The following is a 20,953-nucleotide window of genomic DNA, read 5'->3' as shown; positions in this document are numbered from 1 at the left end:
GAATCCTGCACTATTGATCTCTACTCTGTGCTGCCCCTCCCAAGAGAACATCCTGAGAACATAAACTGAATAAAAGCTTCCAGAAATGGAATAGTATCCACAATGCTTTATGTGTGAGTTACAATGAATAGGAAACGGCTATTTAAATAATTAAAATGAAATGAAATGTAAAAACACTCAGTTGTACTAGCTACACTTCAAGTGTTCAGTAGGAATGAGTGGCTGGGGGCTCCCTCAGGGGACAGTGCAAGTACAGAACATTTCTACTACTGCACCATTCTCCTGGTTGATGCTGGGCTAGACCTTCCAAGAGCTTCTTGATGAACCCAAGGGTCAATTTCAGAGTTAGAAGCAAATCTTTTACTAAGCTACCCAGCTAGAATCAGTCACAGCTGATGCTGGAGCCTAACTTCCATTATTCCAATTTACAGCTAGCTCATCCCATTATACCGCCACTAAGTGCAGGGATGCAGTAAAAAGGGTCATGCATATTGGCAATGGAGCGAAAATGACTTAGGCTTGGCTGTATTACATGATAAGGAAGCCTTTCATTTACAAAAAGCAAGCATTTTCAGCAAACATTTTCAAGGACCAGCACTTCGGAGTGAGGGGGAGGTGATGGATACAAATAGAAGTAAGTCACAAGCTTATGATCAAATAATGGTACTGGTGCAATTATTAGGTTGTGGGTTGTCCAGTGGGAAGAAAAAACTCTGAAAAGTTGGGCAGGATTCCCTAGAGACGGTCTTGAGGGATGAGTAAGACAAAGAGCAACCAGACAGAGGGATCCATCTCCCAGCAGAGTCAGCCCTGTTAGATGCAGTGGGGAGGACTGGGCTGGCCCCAAGGATGCCTGAAACAATAAATCTTGTATGAAAACCATGCCTGGAGGGCCGATCTCCCTTAGACGCTGTCCAAAAAAAGCAGCAAGTTAGTCACTCTATTGTTCAACAAACATTAACCAAGTGCCTATTATACATTTCTATTCTAAACACCAGAGACACAGCCCTAAAATCCCTGTCCGCCTGGTACTTATGTGAAGCCTTCACATCTTTCTCATTGCACACTTCCTAGGCTCCCTTCTGATCTCCTTCTTGAATTGCAGCTTTGCCGCCAGGGCCACTGAAAAATTGACACTGCATTTCTGACTTTCCAAAAGTGTTCAACAGGGTGGTATGCTTCAGAAGAGAAATGATCACCTTTTGGATGCCATCAAAAAAGATAGTATGAAAAAAAAAAAAAAGATAGTATGGCCGAGAAGATGGTGTTTACTCTTCCTAGAAATAAACTTACGTCTAAATATTGTGTAACAAATATCTCTAGTTTACTTATCTAACCACATGCTAAATGCTTTACATGAAGTAATTCCAAAATTTTGCAAGCTATTGTTAATAGACAAGGGCACAGAAATTCAGAGAGGTGATGTAACTTGCCCGTGGTCATGTTAGAAGAACATGATGGAGCCAGGGCTGAATCCAAAGCAACCACCTCCCTACCGTGTCATGCTGCCCTTTTCTGTGGAACAGACAGTAGAACACTTTCAACATAGCAGTCCTGCACATGGAATCCAGCCCATCCAACCTGCAGAACTTCAGAGCACACAGCAGGGCAGGCAGCCTCACCTCTAATCAAGCAGTCAGAATGTCCATGTCTGCACATGGAATGTCATAACTGGATAAAGGGTAGCAAATAGTAGAGTTGCCAGGAAATGGAGACAGATCTTCAGAAAGAGCCACACATCGCCCTCTTTCTACATGTTCTGGAAGACTGAAACAATGGTCCAGACTAATGCTGTCTGAAAGAATTTCACACAATGATGGAAATATTCTGTATCTGTGCTTTCCTTTGGCATCCACCAGCCACATGTGGCTACTGACTACCATACTGGACAACACGGATCTAGATCTAGAATTGCTAGATTTCACATACGAGTTCTTATCAGAAAAGCAACTGTCCCAAGCCCTTCAGCTGCATAAAAGGCAGGATACAGCCTTGAAATTTCTGCTTCCTTTTTCCTGGGCAGGGATCTTCCATGAGCCACATGGTTTAGGCCACAGAGAAGCTTCTGGTACTAGTCCTACTTCCCAACCCCAAGGCATCTGTGTAGATGGCTCAATTATAGCCCCCTGTGAGTCAGGGTAATGGAGCTAACTCCAGGGCCGATATTGCCCCTCAAATCAATAAGGCCTCTGCTAGGGGAAGTAGCTCCAAAGGAATTCAGAGGGAAGATCAATTGGCTCAATTAAAAAATGCTGACAGGGTGCCTTTTCAGAATAAGCCAGCACCATCTAAATTATAATAAAGGTAATTCCTCAAACCATCTCAGTAATGTTTTAGAAGGAACCCTGATGACTTACTCCCTATAGTGACTCTAGTTAAATTATCTGTGATATATTTTAAAGAGGTGCAGAAAGAGAGCTAGCTTATTAAACTGTTTCCCCAAGAGTCCCTCCATCTATAATAATTTTACCATTATGTTATTTTGGATTAGTTATAGGTCTACAGGTTCATGGCAGCAAACTGGCTAGAGAGTTAATGGCTTACACCCCATGTGCTGCCCATTTGACCCTTTCCTTAGCTCTGTGTGCTCAGTATCTGCAGCAATAGGACCCAGGCATCCTGGAAGGAAATGCCCATCAGGCAGCCTTCACATGTCATGTGCAAGGAGAGACAGGCAGCAGGTGTGGCCACTAGCACACCTAATGTTGAGCTCTGTGATGGCCTGGCCAACTTACAGAAAAACCAACCAGCAAGTCAGGCTTTTACAATGTATGCTCTACTCCCTCCCACCTGGATTTGCGGTTAAAATAAACCAAACTAAGTATCTGGTTTCTTTTTCCTGGTTATAGAACTGTGCAGAGCTGGAGGAAGATTTCTAATTTTAAAGAGGTCAAAGGATTCTAGAATGTTCCAACTCACCCCCAAGTTCTCAAGGGACAAGGTTGAGGAGAGGGAGACCTCTGACTCGTGCAGTCCACCCCGGATGACGGTGAACCAGTTCTAACCGCGTCTAGCTGCGAGCATACAATGGCCAGGGCCGAGCTGCATTCCTCAACACCCTGGGCAAACAACAAGCACTGGCCCAAAGCAACTGTGATATAAAATTTATTTCCTAGTAAATCTGAAAGGCCAAGAAGCAGCCTCCTTGCTCCTGAAGCTAGACTGTGGTATGTATGCTTGGAGTGGGGCTGGTGGACAGACAAGTGGGGAGGACTTCAGACCAGGTACTGCTTCAACCTGAGTGACTTGCTATGGCTTGTTTTGTTCACTAACTCCACAACAGATTTCATCTGAAAGAGAAGAATGATGCTGCTACAGTCTGAAAACTGCATTAATTCTTTACTGTAAGACTGATTTATTTGTAATGAGTAAAGTAATTTCTGGGGCTTCCCTGGTAGCTCAGCTGGTAAAGAATCTGCCTGCAAAGCAGGAGACCCTGCTTTGATTCCTGGGTCGGGAAGTTCCCCTGGAGAAGGGATAGGCTACCCACTTCAGTATTCTTGGGCTTCCCTGGTGGCTCAGACAGGAAAGAATCTGCCTGCAATCTGCCTGGGTTCAATCCCTAGGTTCGGAATATCCCCTTGAGGAAGGCATGGCAACCCACTCCAGTATTTTTGCCTGGAGTATTCCCATGGACAGAGGAGACTGGCGGGCTGCAGTCTAAGGGGTCGCAAAGAGTCAGACATGACTGAGCAACTAAGGACACAGACAGAATGCAATTTCTAATCTAGAATTAGTGCCATCTCCTAACTGGTCTCCTGTTTCCACCCTCTTCCCAGACCCCAGTTGTCTACTTTCATCAGAGCAGCCACAGTAATTCTTAGAAAAAAAACAAAAACAAAACCAGATGGACTCACACCCTGCGGGACCCTGCCCCTGACCACTTCCACTTAGCCTTTGGCAGCCTTTAAGGCCTGCATGACCTGGTCCTCAGTTACCTCAAGAACCTCATTTGCTCTTAGTCAACGACCCCAACTCCCATCTCTGCTCCTGTCCCACTCGTCTCCTTCCTGATCTGCAGCATGCCAGGGTGGTTCTGTGATAGTGCTCTGCACGGCAGTGCCCCCTGCCTGAATGCCCCTTCCCTGGGTACCTGTATGGTTCCCTCCCTCAGCTCTGTCAGGTCTTTGCTCAAGGTCACCTTCTCAATGAGGCTTAGCCTGACCACCCTAACTTATCCCCCTGATCTGCCCATTTTGCCCCATATTTCTGTCATACTTATTATGTTTACTATTTATTGCTTGTCTTCCTCTGATAGAATGTAAACTCCATAAACAATGGAAGTATTTTTCTTTTTCATTCACTGATGTATCCCAAGTACCTAGAATAGTGGCCTGGCAAAGGGTCAGTGCTTAATAAAAATCTGTAGAATGCATGAAGGAATAGCACCTGAATGCCTGCCTACCCAGGCCAGTCAAGGGGAAAGAGACCTCTATCAGCATTCAAAAAACTCATCAATGAATCAAAAAGAGATGGGGAGGAAGACAATCTCAGAATTGGAGGCCATCCTTTTGGAACTGACAGTGGCCAATGGATCAACATTTAGAGGCCCAACCATTTAATTATAAAAATATCTGTACCTTAGTAATTCCCAAAACTCCAATGTTGGGACTGGATGAAGTAGAGCCATTCCCAGTACCAAAAATGCCATCGAGAACACAGGAGAGACCCTCCACGAAAATCCCCCTAAAATGTAAAGGAATGGAGTAAAGAAAAACATTAATTCAATGGGAGAAATACTCTGAAATAGTCTAAATGGTTATGACCCAAAGACAGGGTCCACAGACCTGTAGCCTCTACTCTCCCCAGGAGGGGTTAGCAATGCAGAATCTCAGGCCACACCCCAGATCTGAAGACGTGCATTTTAACAGGATTCTCCATGCTCATTCAACTTTCAGAAGCACATCTCTGAATCACACATTAGACACAAGGGTTTAAAAATTATTCCAAATTAAAATATTTTTGCCAGAAAATAATCATTTGTGGTAAAGGAGATGGGGACGACAGAGAATGAGATGGCTGGATGGCATCACCGACTCGATGGACATGAGTTTGAGTGAACTCCGGGAGTTGGTGATGGACAGGGAGGCCTGGTGTGCTGTGATTCATGGGGTCACAAAGAGTCGGACACGACTGAGCGACTGAACTGAACTGAACTGAAGACAACATAGGTCATCATTAGATTTGATTCCTTTCCTATTAAAGTTTTATCAGAAAGAAAATGCTTTGTAATTTTATAAATGTTGGAACTTTCAAAAGAACCAATATATAAATAATTTACTCATATGCAGTAGCTCCATTAGAGAAAAATGGAAAAACTAGGGCTCTAAATACCAACAGAAGCAATGCAAAAGATGCAGAGATATCAGCCCTTTTGTTCTCATCACACACAATTCCTTCTGGAAGGGTGGCAGATGGCTGGGAAAGGTGAGATGATCTGGGCTACTTTATTTTCTTTACAGTTTCTGTAGGGCCCAATTTAACCCCAGCATCGAGAAACTGAAGACTATATCTACTGAGAATATAAACGTCACAGCTCATAAACCTCTAGATTTTACAGACTTCACTTATTCCTGCTCTTGTCTCTTTCTATATGAATTGTAACTGTGAAATGAACAGTAGGGAAAACAAGAAATCAAAGGGGACAATACATCCATGACCCCAAACCAAGCAAAGAACACTGGCAGTGTCTGGCACTTGTTTTGGTGAGTTTAAGGTCTGGAGAGATCTCACAGAGAATGTCTTATATGATTGTCACCATGAGAAAGAAGGGTGGGAATTCTGCTCTATATTATTTGGATATGGAAAATGAGAGCAAAATAGGGGCAGTTACTTATTTGAAATAAACAGCGAATAAAGAGCCCAGATGCTTGGCTACTTCATGTTGAAACTCCTGACTGTCCTAACCAAAGAGCAAAGTATGAGGCACTGGGCCCAGTGAAGAGTTCATTTTCTCAGGAACCCACCTGTTTATTGCATGGATGGGAGGTGATGGGGCACAGGACAACCTTGCACAGGCATAGTAGTCCCCGATAGACTCGATAATACTGGCAACAACCGCACTGAGCATGCCGATGACACCAGCTGCAGAGACGGTGGGCAGTCCCCACTGAACTAAGGAAGAAAAATAAGCATAAAAGCCTCATAAACTTTCTTAGAGGGGTAGGCAAAAGTTATCAGGATATTGAGTCATTCAGTATGTCAGAGGACTCTACAAGAACCACTCAGGTTTTTAAAGCTCATGGTAACTATTTTTACACATACGTCATCGGTGCAAAATGCCTGGGAATATTTCCCGAGTTGAATGAAAACAATCATAATCAGGGTTGGTCTGCTTTATTTAAAAGAAGAAATTGTCTGACTGGAAGAGGTGGGTGCTCCTCTTTCTTGCTTCAAAGCCACACTCACTGTCTGCTAAACTAGAATTTAACACAGCCTGCTATGTTGGGATGGGCATTTATATGCAGAGAATGTCTAGCCCTGCTGTGCAAAGCATGGTACACAATAGTGCTCCTGTCCAGAGGGAGACATCAAATGAAAAAGCAGTGAAAAGTCATCACGTAAATTTAATTTCCAACAGTAGAGCATGGCACAAAGTGTAGACATCCCTTTTCTAGTAAAATACCAGCGCTTTTTTTTTTTAAGTACACCATGTTACAGAAAATTGAAGAGTTTCCTTTAAGAAAGCAAAGCAAAGACCCCAGGTAGATTCATTTTGAGTATCTGGATTTAAAAGTATATCTATTTGGACACTGAAAACCACTGATCTTATTTAATAAAAACAGCAGGAGGAACCTTGACTGTTAAAATGAACAGACTTCTTTGTAAAGTACCTAGACTTTCTTTCCCTGAACCATTAGTTATTACAGAGCTACTAAGTAGAAAGTACATGAAGAGGAATGTATCAAGTGTCTTGTGCAGGGGCCAACAATATACTGAGGGATCAGGACACTAAAAGATTTTGAACAGTACAGTGGTTGGATGTCAAGTGAAGGTGACCCAAACCAGGTCGCAATCAGTACCAGTTAGGAAGTCAGGAAGTACCAAAGCCCCTGTTGAAGAAGGGACTCTTCAACTCCTCTGGAAAGCAGGAGACAGAGTGGAGAAGGCGTTCTGGATGGGCAATCAGTGGATGGACAGAGCCAGGGAGAAATAGGCTACTTCTCACCAGAGGAGGCCTGGGGCAGGTAGGTTTGGAAGGCCTTGACCAACCCCCTGGAGGGGCTTGGGCTCTGTCTACTGGGATGTGGGAATAACCCCAAGTTTGGGAGGAGAAAGATAACACATAAAATAAGATGGACAGAATATCCCTTGGGTGTGTGTATGGACAGAACTTTTCCTTCCTGGAGCTCACTTTACCCCATGGTAGCTGACCAGGGGATGTTGAGGCAGTCTGTATTCAGGGGTTCAAGGTACAGACCCACCAGCAACTGGTTTGGTCAACATCTCGTCCCTGGATTGGTTTGGAATGGATTCTTCTCATGCAGATGATTTCTTTATCAAGCAACATTTTGTGTTTTCTAAATAACCTTTGATACAGTTATTTTTACTAAGGCAGCGATATGGTTTCATTTATGCGTCTAGATTTTGGGGTGGGAGTCTTATTGTATTTTGCCATTTATTATTTATCAGAAATTGCCTTTTATTTTCTCAGACTTCTTACTTTAATTGCTTTCTTATCCCCTACACTTTGCCTGAAATCCTCAGCAAGATTTTTAAAATCTTTATCCCATTTACTTCAACATTTAAAATTTATAATCTTAATTGTGGACCCCTTTTCCTTCAGATTATTTATTTAAAATTTAAACCTGTTGGCTTCCAGCCTTCTATTTAAGCCTGTTATTTCATCTTTCTTTTTATCTAGAATTTTTAGTTTGTTACTTGATAGCAGGGTTTCTCAGCCTGGTACTTTTTACATTTTGGACAAGAAATCTGTATTTTAACAACCAGTCCAAGTAATTCCTAGCATACTAAAGACTAAGAACCACTGGTCTAGATATATAAAAACTTGTCTCTGGATTAAGATACATGAAAACTTGTCTCTGGATTAGAAAGTACGTAAGACTACACCCTTCTGGCTCAGGGAGTAGCTCTTTATCTAGGGAAGCTCTGGCAACAGAGGAACTCGTGGCACTCAAGGGCCGCTGTGAAAAGAAACCAGAGAGCGCCCTCTGCAATCATAATGTTAAGGACCTGTCCACTTAGTTATGCCTCCCTGTGCAGAGGCCCCATGGTCCCTGAGCAAAGTCTCATCTCTCAACACATGCACAGCTGCTTCTCCGGGACAGCCCGCTCTGTGTTTCTATTAATACTTGTGCTCATCTTGGTAACCACATGTACAGGCAGAGAGGACCACCCATATGTGCTGTGGGGGCTTCCTCCTACCTGCCCTCCCATGCCTTCTCCTGACTCCCTCATCAACTGACTTTTAATCTCATTTTATCTCAGATTACATGTATGTTTATGAACCTTGTATGGAGGGGACAGGCATACATAAATACATGCTTATACCATATTATCTGATGAGCTTCGGAATGCTTCAGAAAGACTAAACTTTTTACAGTTTTTGTAAATGTGTTAAGACCAGGAGGAACAACTGCCAGAATCACTATCATTTAACATGCTTAGAACATTTATCTTTGACCCAATCTTAATGTTTTTGGCTTTCCCTCATTGTCAGAAAATATGAAAATATGACAACTGGACAGGGGTGTTAACTGGCACAATCTGACTAAGCTTAGGCTTTATTCTAATAAAAACCTTAAATGCTGGGAACAGAGTCTTCACATTACAACAAGCATGTAATAATCACTGGGTTAACACAAAACACTTCTGGGGCTGGGGTCCAGAAAATGCTACACATGAATCCAAGTGATACCTCACAGCTGGGGATCATACACCCCTACCACCTCTTGGCCAAGAGTTACCCAACAATGAAATTATAAATTAAAATCCATTGTATGTTTGTGAATATTAGTTTACCTGACAGGTGTGACCAAATTAAAAAAAAATGATTATGGCTACCTATTGAAAGATTATACAAATTCTACCAGGCTTGAGCAGTCTACTAATCTTCAGGTTGTTCATTTCAGTGGTTTGGGTACTGTGCAGCTCTATACTTGCCTTTCTAAGCAGCTGACCTCAAATCCTGACCATTAGAGCTCAAATCTGGCAAGAGGCTCCTTGAGCTTGGGATTTTGTCCTAATGGAACCAAAAGAATCAACTGGTACAACTGAGAAGAGAGCTGGTTAGTCTCTACAGTCCTCTGGAAACAGAGCCTCCTGCCTCCCTTCTCTGCTATTTAATCCTCTGAAGGCTAGAATGGTACAACTTTCAGGGTATGCTCTGCAACAAAGAAGGCCTTTGGTGTTACAGAGCTTCCTGCCAACTCCCAACTCCTCTAGGTTGCACCCTTGTGGGCTCCTGACCACTCCTGGCCACCAGAATACTTACATGGGTATGGGACCTTAAACCACGGGGCTACCAGAAGCACACCCTGCCTGGCATCAGTTCGAGCATAGAAGCCATACTTCGTACTGTCTGGAGGGAAGACATCTGTCACTGTGAAGATGAAGCAGAGTAGCCAGGACACAAGGATGGCCAGGATGATCTGAAGTGGTCAAAGGAAAAAGCTCTGTCAGGCCAACAGAAGTGGTGGTTGCTAGCAAAATACGCCTTCCTGCAGTGGGATTATTATATCTCAGAGCCCATCAGTACTTTGCAGAAAAAAACACATAAAGGATCTGCCTAAAACCTATTCCTTGAATGGAATCACATTTAGAGAGAGTAATCTCATACAGTAAAGTTATTTAGTTTGAAACTAGCTAGTAAAATAAGAATAACGGACAATGGGCCTAAGAAGGCCACATGGAGTCTGACCTCCCTCAGTTTCAAGGAGAATCAATGTCCTCTTACATACTGTTAAAAAGACTCCATGGACTCTTGGATGGCATCACCAACTTGACGGACATGAGTCTGCACAAGCTGAGAGCTGGTGATGGACAGGGAAGCCTGGTGTGCTGTAGTCCATGGGGTTGCAAAGAGTCAGACATAACTGAGCGACTGAACTGAAAAGGACTCCAGGACTGGACACTTCTACTACTTCTAAAATTTAGGTCCATGATGATTTGGGTGGTCATTAGTGCTCTGATATCATCACACAGACATGGTCCCTCAGGACAATCTGCTTAACCCCCTCTTCTCATTATAAACATTTTACATATGAACCAAATGCAATACTGTCTCAAAAAAAAAAAAAAGGTAATTACTCACAGGGAACATTTTGAAAAGCTGTAACTTATATGCAGTCCATCCTTTCTTGGATTTGTAAATTGGGAGAGGAAATTTAACATTTCTGGCATATTGAGAAAATAGTAATACTAGGAAAATAGTCCTGAGGAGAGAAAGAAAATGAACTAGGTTAAAGGCTGTTACATCTACAAAACTGACCTCATGTGTTCAATTCATTTCTCTAGAAAGCTGCTATTCCTCTATTATTTGGGAAATGTCTTTTGGAAATGCCATTTTTAGAACTTAACATTTCTAGATATGGAAATGAGATTGTCATGTAAAGGCTTCAGCTAAATATTCCTTAATAGATCAAGAAAAACCAAAGAATGTACATACTGATAGGAAAAGTTCACGCTATGTGAAGAAAAAGACAAGATGCCAGATATAACATACTGCATAGTAAAATTACAACTACAAATTAACTAAAAAACAAGCAATTACCACACAAGAGTGCATGTGTACACATATGCATGAATGCGAACAGTTAAGACGGACATGATCCAAATGCTCACAATGATTGGTTTATTCCCCATTTTTCTATATGTTCTGATTTACTTGGAAGGAACATAAATTACTTTTAAAAAGCAAAAACTAAATTCAAATATTTAAGAAAGCTATATACAATATATATACAATAGCATTCAATATTAATATTCCTGGGCTTTCCTAGCTTGGCTCAGTGATAAAGACTCTGCCTGCCAATGCAGGAGATATGGGTTCGATCCCTGATCCAGAAAGATCCCACATGCAACAAAGCAAGTAAATCCATGTGCCACAATTATTGAGCCTGTGATCTAGAGCTCAGGAGCCTCAACTACTGAAGCCTATGCTCTGCAACAAGAGAAACCACCTCAATAAGAAGCCCATACATTGCAACTAGAGCAGCCCTTGCTTTAGAGAAAAGCCCAAGCAGTAACAAAGACCTAGCACAGCCAAAAATAAGTTTGTAAAAATTATATACATATACATGTATATGTGCATGTGTGCTTAGTTGCCCAGTTGGGTCTGACTCTTTATGACCCCATGGACTATAGCCTGCCATGTTCTTGTTCCTCCCTCCACAAGGATTCTCCAGGCACAAATACTGGAGTGGGTTGCCATGCCCTCCTCCAGGGGATCTTTCCAACCCAGGGATCGAACCCAGGTCTCCTGCAATGCAGGTGGATTCTTTACCATCTGAGCCACCAGGGAAGCCCAAGACTGGAGTGGGTAGCTAGCTATCCCTTCTCCAGGGGAACCTCCCAACCCAGGAATTGAACTGGGGTCTCCTGCATTGCAGGTGGATTCTTTACCAGCTGAGCTACCCGGGAAGCTCATACAATATATTCAGATATAAATAATATTCCTGAGAGATTTCTATCTCAAGACATTATGCACTGGTCTTCCTGCCTATTAGCCTACCCTTCCACAGTAGCTTCTATAATCATTCACTTTACAGACAGACAAAGCCAGCAGTCCAAGATCATGCAGCTATGTTGGCCAGGGGTCTAGCTCTACAGCCTGGGCTCCGAACTACGCTGCCACATTGTGAGGGCAGGGATGTCTGGGCTGACTCAAAAGTTTCTCTGTAACAAGTCCTACACTCTTGATCCAGCTATGCTGAATGCTGCAGGAAGCAGGTGGTCCGGTGACCCCCTGGAGCACAACCCAACACATCCTCATGTGTCTGGTGCCCCATGTGTGGCAGGTGTAGGATAGCTTCCCATATTGAAACAATGAAGGTATACCATTATATGTCTCATCATCATCTGTAGGGACTCTTTCTTTCTCTTATACCCTAAGGTGGAGTTGACAGGAAGAGAGGATTCTCAAAGTTAAGCTTAACTGTTCCTGGGAACAGTTCTAATTGCTGAAATGGAATTATCAGTTCCATTGACAGCCAGTCAAGTGTCGCTTCACAGTCACACTCCAAATGAGGTGTGGATTGCAGCTAGCTGCCACTCTACCATTTCCTCACCTATGCAGGCACCTCACTGACCTGGTGCCACCACAAAGTCATCAGATCAGTACCAGTTCAAGGAAGAAAACATACATGGTGCCCAAGGTATTCCAACTCCCCCATGAATGGTGATGTTTAACAAAACCAGTATGACAATGATGGATACTAAAAGAGGTGTATTTTAAACTTAGATCAACATAAATTTTCACGTCTTAAAAAATGTTACTGATTTACTTCCAATTATATACTAAGATCCAAAAAGCCTGGTATCTGTTATTACTGTTATCATTACTGATGTCAGGTGACATCTCACCTGACAGTTACATCTGACAGTTATGCGTTCACATTTCAAAGCACGTTTAAAAAGGGAAAGGTGACACATAACAGAGTCCAAGGAAGGACACCCAGATTTCAGGTTCAAATCTGGCAACTGAAATTGAGTAAGTGAACTGGGCAGATGAACACTATTCTTCTGTTTTAATTTTAATCTTCAAACACACCTGTGGGACAGGTAGGGCAGGCAGCCCCACTGAAGAGAGGCAAGAGCACAGGCTCGGCACTGGATGCCGTGTCAGAGTTCACAAGACTTGGCCCAGCATAGAAGAGACAGGATCTGAGCCTTGATGCTCAGGTCACAGTTCTGTCCACCATCCAGGATTTCCATCTTATGGGACATTTTGCTTATCTGTCTACCTTTGTTTTAACTTTACCTATATTATGCAAGCAATACTACTAAAATGTAGAAAAACTATAAAAGGCAGATAAGCGAAAAGAAAGACACAAAATCTTGAAGACTGCTCATCATCTCACATTGGATGACAAGCATGCAGCACTCTGGTCTACTGAATCCCAGGGTTTTTAGAGCATGTTATTGGGTCCCAGGCACTAGGATTAGAAAGGGAGACAGGACTATCTGATGTCATCCTTGACCTTGGAGCACAAACAGGTCATCAACTGGCCCAAAGAGGAATCAATCATGTTTTACATGCTGCTTCCCAACTAGCCTGCAGTCCCAGCTAACAGCCTGACCTCGAGAGATGGCAACCTCCATCAGAACCTTAGTGGTTGCTTAGCATTCCATCTAGTGGCTGTACCATACCACATCTTACTTCAACATGTCCCCTAAAGTATGACATTGGGAGCAACATAAACAACTGCAATGGATCATCTTTCCCTGGCACCAGTGTGAATATCTGCTTATGACAAGTTCTCAGGACTAGAACAGACCTGTCGAACAGTGAATACCTTACTGAAAAGTGTTTTGATACAAACTGCTAAGTATTAAATACATACAGAAAGGTTGGGTGAATTCACAATCACATCCAGAGACCAAGAATGTCCATTTGCTAATGTGACCAACAAAAGCTTAATTCCCAAAATAAACAAACAGCTCATATATCTCAACAAAAAAACAACCCAATTGAAAAATGGGCAGAAGGCCTAAATAGACATTTCTCCAAAGAATATATACAGATGACCAACAGGCACATGAAAAGATACTCAACATCACTATTTATTAGAGCATTGCAAATCAAAACAACAATGAGGTATTACCTCACACTGGTCAGAATGGTCATCATCAAGAAGTCCACAAATAATATATATGAAGATCAGACCAAAAAAGGTCTACAAATGCTGGAGAGGGTGTGGAGAGCCCTCCACACTTTGGTGAGAATGTAAATTAGCACAGTCACTACGGAAAACAGTATAGAGGTTCCCCAAAAACCTAAAAATAGTGTTGCTACATGATCCAGCAATCCCACTCATGAGCATCTATCTGGAGAAATTTAAAAAGATACGTGCACCCCAATGTTCACTGCAGCACTATTTACAATAGACAGGAAATGGAAACCTCTTAAATGTCCATTAACAGGTGAATGGACAAAGAAGATGTGGTACAGAAATTAATCAATTAGACTTCAATTAAAATTAAAATTGAGTGAAAGTAGCTCAGTCATGTCCGACTCTTTGTGACCCTATGGACTGTTGTAGCCTGTCAGGCTCCTCTATCCATGGGATTCTCCAGGCAATAATACTGGAGTGGTTTGCCATTTCCTTCTCCAGAGGATATTCCTGACCCAGGGATCGAACCCAAGTCTCCTGCATTGCAGGCAGACTCTTTACCAAGTAAGCTACAAGGGAAGCCCAAAATTAAAATAACCCATACTAAAAAAAAAGTGATATGATACATACATATACAATGGAATACTACTCAACCATAAAAAAGAATGAAATGATGCCATTCACAGCAACGTGGATGGATCTAGAGATTATCATACTAAGTAAAATAAGTCAGGAGAAAGACAAATACCATTATCACTTATATCTGGAATCTCAAATATGAGACAAATGAACTTATCTATAAAACAGCTTCACAGATATACAGAATAGATTTGTAGTTGTCAAAGTGGTGTAAGGGAGGGATGGATTAGGATTCGGGGATTAGCAGATGCAAAATATTATATATAGAATGGATAAACAACAAGGTCCTGGGACTTCCTTAGCAGTCTAATGGTTAAGACTCCATCCTTCTATTGCAGGGGACATGTGTTCAATCCCTGGCTGGGGAACTAAGATACCATATGCTGCGTGGACTGGCCAGAAAAAAACAAAACCAAACAAAAAAACAAGGTCCTACTGTATAGCACAGGAAACTATATTCAATACCCTGTAATAAACCATAATGAAAAAGAATGTGTTTGTGTATATATATATATATACACACACATATATATATAACTGAATCACTGCTATACATTAGAAATAAACCAAAACTGTAAATAAACTACGTATCTGTGAAATATATTTTTAAAAATGTCCATTTGCTACTCACTGTAGCAGGGGGTTTTATACTTTTAACTGAAAGTGAAAACTGCTCAGTCATGTCCGACTCTTTGCGACCCCATGGATTATACAGTCCATGGAATTCTCCAGGTCAGAATATTAGAGTGGTAGCCATTCCCTTCTTCAGGGGGTCTTCCCAACCCGGGGATCAAACACAGGTCTCCTGCATTGCAGGCAGATTCTTTACCACCTGAGCCACAGGGGAAGCCCAAGAATACTGGAGTGGGTAGCCTATCCCTTCTCCAGGAGATCTTCCCAACCCAGGACTGGCATCTCCTGCATTGCAGGTGGATTCTTTACCAACTGAGCTATCAGGGAAGCCCTTTATACTTTTAAATCCCTACCAATTTAATCAATTTAAAAACACTATCATCATTTATTTTAATATTCATTCTTTAACATGAAAATAGGTATTTCAGCATTGTTTGCAACAGAAAATATTTTAAATAACATGCTTGTGTATCAACTGGGAAATGGTTTGTGTGCGTGTGCGTGCTCAGTCATGTCTGACTCTTTGTGACCCCACGGACTATAGCCCGTTAGGTTCCTCTGTCCATGGGATTTCCCAGGATTCGGAATACTGAAGCAGGTTGCCATTTCTTCCTCCAGGGGATTTTCCTGACCCAGGGATCAAACCTGCATCTCCTACATTGGCAGGTGGATTCTTTACTGTTGCATCACCTGGGAGTAGTTTAATATAGACTATTTGATACTACTTACCATTGTGCAGTTGTACAAAGAATGAAATAGATCTAAACAGATTGTCTTGGGAAGGTGACCCCAACAAATTATTGAGGTGAAAAATTATAAAATAACGATAAAGCTGTGAATGTGTACGTTTGTATTTCTACAGCAATAATGCAAAATATGGAAGGATAAACACTACATTATTGTTAGTTATTCAAGAAAAGATTTTTTTGAGGGATGGGGTGTGTGGGAGGGACTATTATTTTACTTTAGATTTCTCTGTTTAATTATTATTAAACTCCAAATGCCAAGAATCTCAACGAATTTGGGGATATAGGTAAAATGAGACTTTTCTGGAATGTTTGGTGATGGTACACGGCAATTTATTAAACTATTCTACTTTTGAATAGGTTTTAAGTTATCTATAAGAAAAGTAAACGGAAAAATATTTTCAGGAAAAACACAGTTCCCACTCAGAATTTATGTATGGTGTTAGAAATGGCAGGTAGTGGTTTACCACACTGACTCTCCCTTTAGAGACACTCTGTCTCTAAAGGCCACATCTACTGGTTGACTTAGGAGACCACAATGACCCACCGCCAATACTCCTACTGCTAAAGGGTCCCCTTCCATGTGAATATGCACAATGATAACTAGTGAAGGTAGCCCTTTTTAAACACTAGTTGGTTATTTGTATTACTATTTTTTTGTTAAGTGGTTGTTCATACCATATCCTTCATTCATTACTCTACCAGGACTCTCTCTCCTTTAAATTAATTGGTGAAATTCTATGAACTGGGAACATTAGCCTTTCTTACGGAATTTGCTCTATTTTCTCAGATACACTTAAAATTTAGTTTCAATGGTTTTTGACATGAGCTTTAAATTAATCAGTGGTAAAATCAATCTTTCTCTTTTCTTCATCTAACCTATTTAATATAGCTTTCCTTATAGCCCTTTCGTGGTTTTATTTTTTACATTTAAGTCTTTAATTCAACTGAAATGTAATTTGATATAAATCAGAAATCTAACTTTTTTCCAAATAATTATTTTCTACACAGTTCATTCTCCACTGATTTCAAACATCATATACTAAGTATTAATTTTTTTACTGGTTATGTTTCTATCCTTTCTGTCCTACTCTATCAATGTCTACCCTGTCCCAGATCAGAGTGTTAAGTCCTAGAATGTGCTTTAATTATTGTTAAGGGCAAATCATCAAGCCCTTCTCCCTATTCCTGCATTGATCCATATTATTTTATTTTGTCTTATTTATTGGCTAGTACATTCAGAACTTTAAATAATTCTGATAATTTAAGTCTTTCACCATTAACGTATGTTGTTATTCAGTTACTAAGTCATGTCTGACTCTCTGCAAACCCACGGACGGCAGCACGAAAGGTTTCCCTGTCCTTCAGTATCTGCCAGAGTTTGCTCAAACTCATGTCCATTGAGTCGATGATGCCATCCAACCATCTCATCCTCTGTCACCCACTACTCCTCCCCTCCATCTTTCCCAGCATCAGAGTCTTTTCCAATAAGTCATTTCTTCACATCAGGTGGCCAAAGTATTGGAGCTTCAGCTTCAGCCCTTCCAATGAATATTCAGGGTTGATTTCTTTTAGGATTGACTGGTTTGATCTCCTTGCTGTTCAAGAGGCTCTCAAAAGTCTCCTCCAGCACCACAGTTCAAAAGCATCAATTCTTCAGCACTCACCCTTCTTTATGGTCCAACTCTCACATCTGTACATGACCAATGGAAAAACCACAGATTTGACTATACAGACCTCTATCGGCAAAGTGATGTCTCTGCTTTTTAATCCGCCATCTAAGTTTGTTACAGCTTTTCTTCCACCAAGCAAGCCTCTTTTAATTTCATGGCTGCAGTCATCGTCCACAGTGATACTGGAGCCCAAGAAAATAAAATCTGTCACTGATTCCACTCCCCCCACCCCCATCTATTTGCCATGAAGTGATGGCATCAGATGCGATCTTAATTTTTTGAGTGTTGAGTTTTAAGTCTGCTTTTTCACTCTTTCACTCTCATCAAGAGGCTCTTTAGTTTCTCTTCACTTTCTGCCAGTAGAGTAGTGGTATCATCTGCATATCTGAGGCTGATGATATTTCTCCCGCAATCTTGATTACAGCTTGTGAGTCATCCAGCCCAGGATTTTGAATGATGTATTCTGCATATAAGTTAAATAAGCAGAGTGACAATTTATAGCCTTGACGTATTTCTTTCCCAATTTTGAAACAATCCATTGTTCCATGTCCCGTTTTAAACGTTGCTTCTTGACCTGCATACGGGTTTCTTAGGAGGCAAGTAAGGTGTATGGGGCATTTAAAAATCATATTTATCACTGCTAACAGTTTGCAGTCAGAACATAGGTTGATCAATTTTTAAAAATCATCACCATGGTTTTTAAATAAAAAATCAGAGTGGATTTTAATAAAATTAAATTTTCTAATATTTAATCATCCTTGAGTTCTTGAAATGATAAATATATTGCCCTTTTACTGTATTATCTGTAGCAGCATTTTCCAAACCATGTTCCAAGGAACATTCTTTTCAGATATGTTTATAGATGCAGCACTTAAAAAATTAAGTATGTGAAGAGCTGTACAGTAAGGCCCTTTTCTGAAAGTTTTCTATACACTTGCATCTTAGAGACTGTATCGAGCCTTTTAAGACACTGAGCTTTAGATGCTACTACCTGAACATATTTCCTTAGGGTTTTCTACAACCCTAGGAGAAGACTCCCCTTGGACTGCAAGGAGATCCAACCAGTCCATTCTAAAGGGGATCAGTCCTGGGTGTTCGTTGGAAGGACTGGTGCTAAAGCTGAAACTCCAATACTTTGGCCACCTCATGCAAAGAGTTGACTCACTGGAAAAAACTCTGATGCTGGGAGGGATTGGGGGTGGGAGGAGACAGGGACGACAGAGAATGAGATGGCTGGATGGCATCACCAGCTCTATGGACATGAGTTTGAGTGAACTCCAGGAGTTGGTGTTGGACAGGGAGGCCTGGCATGCTGTGATTCACGGGGTCGCAAAGAGTCAGACATGACTGAGGGACTGAGCTGAACTGAGGAAGGAAAAAGTTGGTCCAGGATCTCCCTTCTGCATTAGCTCTGTCAGGATCTGCCATTAAGATAAAACTGTGACGTTTCCCTTCTTTTTCAAAGCTCCAGTACAGTTTAAACAGTACAGGAATTCTCTCTTCCTTGGAGATGTAATATACTCAATGCCTAGCCAGTAGAGCACATCCTTTAGGAACGAAAGTCCTTCCACAACATCCTTGACTTTTCTTCCCACGGTCAAGGGTGTGGTCACACCTCCCGCCCTACCCCTAACTTATTCACAATGCTCTTACATAATACCCCTGCTCTGGGACAGATAGTGAGCCAGGTACTGGCGGTGCCATGATGATTAGGTCAGAGCTGAGGTCCTGCCCTCACAGGGCTGACATCAAGCACAAAAGAAGAGCTCTGGAAGATAAAAAACAGGACAGCAGAAATAAAACAAACTCAAGAGAAGAAGTCACAGATAAAACTGAGGAAAATTCCTATGAACAGAGGGAAAAAACAAAGAGATGAAAGACAGAAGAGGAAAGTCAGAGGACAACTTTGGGAGGACCAACATCCTAGAAGTTCCAGCAAGAGAGAAACAAACAGGGATGGAAGGGAGGGGGAGCATCTGTGAAATAATTCAAGATCACTTCCCATGAACACCCAAGATTACAAAATAAAACAGCCCAGAGTGCCAAGCCTGAGATGTAAACAGACCACCGAAGAGCAGCAGGCAAGATTTCAGACATCGTGATGACAAGAAGACCTAAAAGATTCTAGAATCCAGCAAAAATTGGAGATGAAAGAGAAAAGTCTTGAAGAGATAATGACCAAGCATTTTACAGGACTGACAATGCACAGGAAGGGAGAAAAAAATAAACCAGAGACCAGTTTGGAGGTGATGGCTGAGTGTGGCAATGATGACCAAGGATAGAATCGGGATTTTTTCTGGAGGTAGGAGAGAATGATGGGTTGTGCATGGTGAATGAGGAAGTGAAGAACAAAGGATCACTGCAGGGCTTCTGGCTTAAGCACTTGTGCTACTATTGCACCTGTGGCTGTGCTTCTGCGAGGATGACCACAGAAGGAACTGGTTTACGCGCAAGGACGGAGTCAAAGTTTGGAGTTTTCTTCCTTTAAAGTTTGAGGTGTCTTGTGTAACAGCAAATGGACAGGGGAAGTCAGGGGTTCGATCTGAAAGTGTGAGTTTAGAGGTCCAGGTTACAGGTTCATGTGGAGCCCACCAGCATAATGCATGTCTGCTGATGCCATGAACTCGATGAGATACCCCAGAGGAAGAGAATGGAGACAGAAGGAAGCCCAGGTCCAAGTGCTGAGGACCCCAACATCCAGAGGTCTGGGGGAGAAGGGGTCAGTTTTGATTATTTACCAAAAAAACAGCTAGAAAACCACCTATTCTATTAATATATATATAAATTTAGGGGCAGGAACATAGATCTAACTCAGCCTCCCTGTAGCACACTGCTTTGTGTGTGCATTCCCTTCTCACCTTAATTAGCCCTGACAGAAGTCTGTCTACATGTTTGCCATTCTCCAAAAAACCAGCTTTGGCACGCATCACTTCTATTTGTTTTCTAGTTTTTATTTTGTTGTTCAGTTGTTCAGTTGTGTCCGACTCTTTGCAACCCTGTGGATTGCAGCACGGCAGGCCTCCCTGTCCCTCACCATCTCCCAGAGTTTGCTCAAACTCATGTCCACTGAGTCACTGATGCCATCCAACCATCTCATCCTCTGTCGGCCCCTTCTCCTCCTGCCTTCAATCTTTCCCAGCATCAGGGCCTTTTCCAATGAGTTGGCTCTTACCAGGTGACCAAAGTATTGGACCTTCTACTTCAGCCTCAGTCCTTCCAATGAATACTTAGGACTGATCTCCTTTAGGATGGACTGGTTGGATCTCCTTGCAGGCCAAGGGACTCTCAAGAGTCTTCTCCAGCACCATAGTTCAAAAGCATCAATTCTTCAGCACTCAGCCTATTTTTATGTCCAGTTCCCACATCTGTACACGACTACTAGAAAAACCATAGTTTTGATTATACAGACCTTTGTAGGCAAAGTAACATCTCTGCTTTTTAAAAAACAGGATGCTTTTAAATAAGCCTC

General features: G+C 41.8%; 1 protein-coding gene across 2 annotated transcripts in view; it reads right to left on the bottom strand.

The window, feature by feature from the left end:
- SLC23A2 (solute carrier family 23 member 2) overlaps window positions 1-20,953 on the bottom strand; it is a 144,784-nt gene that overhangs the window by 11,912 nt on the left and 111,919 nt on the right. For both annotated transcript variants that reach the window (XM_055431922.2, XM_055431912.2), the window contains exons 9-12: window positions 10,274-10,394; window positions 9,455-9,611; window positions 5,967-6,114; window positions 4,581-4,686 (exon numbers count right to left, since the gene is read on the bottom strand). In XM_055431922.2, coding sequence (XP_055287897.1) covers window positions 4,581-4,686; window positions 5,967-6,114; window positions 9,455-9,611; window positions 10,274-10,394 — 532 coding nt within the window. The remainder of the gene's footprint in view (window positions 1-4,580; window positions 4,687-5,966; window positions 6,115-9,454; window positions 9,612-10,273; window positions 10,395-20,953) is intronic.

The sequence above is a fragment of the Moschus berezovskii genome, chromosome 15, assembly GCF_049115385.1.
Source record: "Moschus berezovskii isolate FMDL1 chromosome 15, NW_MosBer_1.0, whole genome shotgun sequence".
Classification (NCBI taxonomy): domain Eukaryota; kingdom Metazoa; phylum Chordata; class Mammalia; order Artiodactyla; family Moschidae; genus Moschus; species Moschus berezovskii.
The sequence above is the reverse complement of the archived record's forward strand: the minus strand, read 5'-3'. Positions and strand labels throughout refer to the sequence as shown.